This window comes from Podarcis muralis, chromosome 18, assembly GCF_964188315.1.
Source record: "Podarcis muralis chromosome 18, rPodMur119.hap1.1, whole genome shotgun sequence".
NCBI lineage: Eukaryota > Metazoa > Chordata > Lepidosauria > Squamata > Lacertidae > Podarcis > Podarcis muralis.
The window spans coordinates 6,068,392-6,072,619 of NC_135672.1; the positions used below are offsets into that span (position 1 = coordinate 6,068,392).

Here is a 4,228-nt window from a genome sequence, read left to right on the forward strand (position 1 = left end):
ACAGCGGCAAGACTTTTATTAGCCAAAAATTGGAAATCTCAAGAAATACCAACAATAGAAGAATGGCAGATGAAGATGTTGGACTTTTTGGAGCTGGCCGACTTGACTGGAAGAATCCGCAACCAGAAAGAAGAGTAGATACAAGAGGATTGGAAGAAATTTAAAAAAATATTTAGCTAAATATTGTGACATAAGATAAATAGAAAATTCTTGGAAGTAATAAATAGGCTTAGGGGTAGAATAAGAATGTGTGTAGTAAATATTAAGGATTAGAATATTAATAAAGGAGAAGAGGTTAGTTAATGAAAGGAGTTAATATTATTAGAAATATGAAGATGGAGAACTGTTATATAGGTGATATAATGAAATTCAGATAGATGGGGTTTGAGGAAGTCAGTTATCAATGTAATGAGAATTAAATATTTAAAGATACAAATTTCCTCTGTGTTTAGTTTTGTTTATTGTGGTGTGATGTGTTTTTCTTTGTGATGTGGTTTGTTATGTCCTTTTTGTGATAAATGTGGAAAATAGATATATTTTTTTGGAAAACAACAACAAAGTCCTGGTCAGAGGGAGAAGAGGGACGAGACTGGGAGGAGGAGGTGTTGGCAGCTTAAGAGGCAACAAGGTTTAGTGAGCAGGAAGAAGCTGAGACAGGGAGAGAGAAGTCCAGGCTCAGGGGCAGAAGATGGGGATGGAAAGGAAGGGGACCAAGAGGCAGAGATGAGGCAGGTGGCTGACGAATCCAGGGCTTCTCCCCCTCCTGTTGTGACCAGTCCCACTGCTGGTCTCTCAGGACCAGAAGAGGCATGAAGAGAGTGGAGCAGAGATGAACAAGATGAAGAAGTATCAGATTGTTTGGGAAGGACCCAGGAGAAGAGGAGACTTAAGGAACTGTGGAAAGGAGGAGACCTACAGTACTCACAACTGCCTTATTGAGGCAAGATCTACCGGGAAAAGTTGCTGAGATAAATTCATGACTATCTAAAGCCATGGTTTTCCCAGTAGTGATGTATGGAAGTGAGAGCTGGACCATAAAGAAGGCTGATCGCCAAAGAATGGATGCTTTTGAATTCTGGTGATGGAGGAGACTCTTGAGAGTCCCATGGACTGCAAGAAGATCAAACGCATCCATTTTGAAGGAAATCAGCCCTGAGTGCTCACTGGAAGGACAGATCCTGAAGCTGAGACTCCAATACTTTGGCCACCTCATGAGAAGAGAAGACTCCCTGGAGAAGACACTGATGCTGGGAAAGATGGAGGGCACAAGGAGAAGGGGGCGACAGAGGACGAGATGGTTGGATAGTGTTTTCGAGGTTACCAGCATGAGTTTGACCAAACTGCGGGAGGTAGTGGAGGACAGAGGTGCCTGGCGTGCTCTGGTCCAGGGGGTCTCGAAGAGGCGGACACGACTAAACGACTAAACAACAACAACAAATCTAAAGGCTGCTAGCCACAAGGGCTATGCTGTGCCTCCATCTGGAGGCAGTTCTGAAAACCAGTTGGTGGAGACCACAGGAGCCGAGGGGGCTCTTGGGTCTTGCTTGCAGGCTTCCCCATTGGGACATCTGGTTGGTCGCTGTGAAAACAGGATGCTGAGCAGGATGCTGCCATTGGCCTGACCCAGCCAGGCTCTCCTTACGTTTGTGTGAGAGTCCCATGACATTGTTTGCTCTCACTCCATCTTTCCTCTGCTCACCAGCCAGGGATGTAGTCAGTGAGTGATGTCATAAGGGGCCAGGCAGTTTCCAAACAACTATTGCTGAGAAGGTCGGAGGTGCGAGTGGTGGGAAGTGTGTGGGTGGGAGGTGACCAACATCTATGATTGAAAAGCTCTTTTGGAAGCTGGTCCTGGAGAAGGAACCGTCCCTGTGAGAAGCGTGTGCCTTGCTGTTGGCCTTGCCCCCGTGGTCCCAACCCAGCTCTCCAAGATGCGCAGGTGAGACCTGGATTTCCCACCAAGCTCTCCACCCCACCATCCTTGTCCACGGAAGGTAACCTCCAAGATGCAGCTCTCGCTTCTCTCTCCTCCTTCGTTGGTGGCCTTTTCCCTGGTTCTAGAGGTCACCTTGGCCAAGCCGTTCGTCTACCTGGTCTACACCCAGAACTCCACCTGCCTCGATTTCAAAGCTGTCCCGGCTTGCTTCGGCCCTCCGCTCCCCCAACTGGGTCTCACGGGCTACCTTGTCGAGGTGGTGCCTGCAAATGCCTGCCAACCCCTAGTAGCCCCTCCGGTTCCTAAGACTTCTTCGCTGGGCTACATTGCCCTCATCCGTCGGTATGGCTGTCCCTTTGGCCTCAAGGTCTTCCACGCCCAGCAAGCTGGCTACCGGGCGGCAGTCATCTACAACTTCTACTCTGATTTGCTTGTGAGCATGGCTGTTGAGGCAGAAGGCCCGAAGGAGAAGAAGATCTTGATTCCGTCCCTCTTCATTGGCGGGTCAGCCTCCAAGGTGCTGAGGGGGCTGGTGCGTTCTGGGAACGGCACCAAGGTCACGACAGTGGTGCCTCAGGGCTATTACAATCCCTGCTGGGATGATGACATGGACATCTCCGTTTGGGACCCAGCTCACCATTACCTGCAGTTCTGGCCAGGCTACTGCACCCAACAACTGATTGTGGAATTCCTCCGAGAGTTTGGGTTCGTGATCCTCCTGAGCTTGGCAGTCAGCGGCCTGGTCTTCGCCGGATGCTTGAAGTGGCACCGGCGGAGACAAGGCATCAGGGTGAAGACCTTCAGGAGAGGCGACAGCTACAACCTCTGTGTGATCTGCATGGCGGATTACGAGGTGGGAGAGAAGGTGAAGATCTTGCCATGCTCCCATGCCTATCACACCACCTGTATCAACACCTGGCTCCTCATCCAGCCCAGGAGCGGGAAGACCTGCCCCATTTGCAAGCAGAAGGTTGGCGTTGTGATCTAGGCCCGCCACGTGGGATACCACTGGATGAAGGAAGAGGAGGAGGAGGAGGAGACGGAAGGAGGGAGACCCAACACGAAATATCAGAAACAACAAAATTCTCCCAAACATCAGCCGTTGTCCCCTTCCTTTTATTGAGATTCTGTGTTTACATTTCAGAATTAGGTACAGATGTGCGCCCAGGGTTTGGGTGGGTTTTTTCTTCTTCTTCTTTTCCAAAAAAAAATAAATAAAATTGCATGTCTCTTGGAAGCTCTGGCGGTCTGGAGGAGGTGAAGCCAGGTGGATGGGTGACACCTTGGCAAACAGGTGAGATGTCAAATAGTTCAATGAGGTAAGGGCAGTCTGTTGTTGTTGTTTTTTTAAAAAAGATATTTATTAAGGGTTTAATAGTTACAGAATAAAGAAAGAAAAACAATAAAAAAACAATAAAAAGTTCACAATACATCAAAAATAAAAGGAAAAAACAAAAAAACCACAGCAAAACAACAAGAGAAACAACATTTAAAAACATTTAAAAATGCATCCAGTATCTCTATATCTCTACCTTTCATTTACTTATATCATCGACCTCCTCACACCTCCCTTTTTTGTATTCTTGTTCAATTAGCTATTTCAGCAAATCCTTTCCATCTTTCTTAATTTTTGTTCTATAATTTATCTTATCACAATCTAACCTTAAATTTCCACTTTGACCCGTTAACAATCTATTTTTGCTTAATTCTTTAAAATATTTCTGCTAGAGCCATATAACTTCATTCCAGCATCCTTCTAACATTCGTTAATTTTACAATATTTCTGTAAATAAACTTTGAATTTTTCCCACTCTTCTTCCACCGACTCTTCTCCATGGTCACGGATTCTGCCAGTCATTTCCGCCAACTCCATGTAGTCCATCAGCTTCATCTGCCATTCTTCCCGGGTGGGTAGATCTTGTGTCTTCCAGTACTTTGCAATGAGTATTCTTGCTGCTGTTGTAGCATACATAAAGAAAGTTCTATCCTTCTTTGGCACCAATTGGCCGACCATGCCCAGGAGAAAGGCCTCTGGTTTCTTCCTTGAGGTAAGGGCAGTCTGAAAGCACCTGGCTGTTTATGTTCCAAGATGCAGGCAGGAAATCCCCCTGCAGTGTGGGGGAAGTGAGGAAAGACAGTCCTGGGTACCGCTTGTGGAATTTGTGCCCCAAATTCCAAATCAAGCTGTGGTTGGCTAATCCCACATGACTGGCTTTTTGGTGACCACCAGGGAGGAATTCTGCCTCCTCGCTGGCCAATAGCCCACCTGAGAGGCACCGACTCATCCTTCCC

At 47.1% G+C, this 4,228-nt stretch overlaps 1 protein-coding gene across 1 annotated transcript; it reads left to right on the plus strand.

The window, feature by feature from the left end:
• The first annotated feature begins 1,816 nt into the window (after window positions 1-1,816).
• Window positions 1,817-2,924, plus strand: LOC114588632 (E3 ubiquitin-protein ligase RNF167-like). The gene has a single exon (XM_028714041.2). It carries the CDS (start codon window positions 2,007-2,009, stop codon window positions 2,922-2,924), a length of 918 nt encoding a protein of 305 aa, XP_028569874.2. The 5' UTR covers window positions 1,817-2,006.
• Window positions 2,925-4,228: the final 1,304 nt, after the last annotated feature.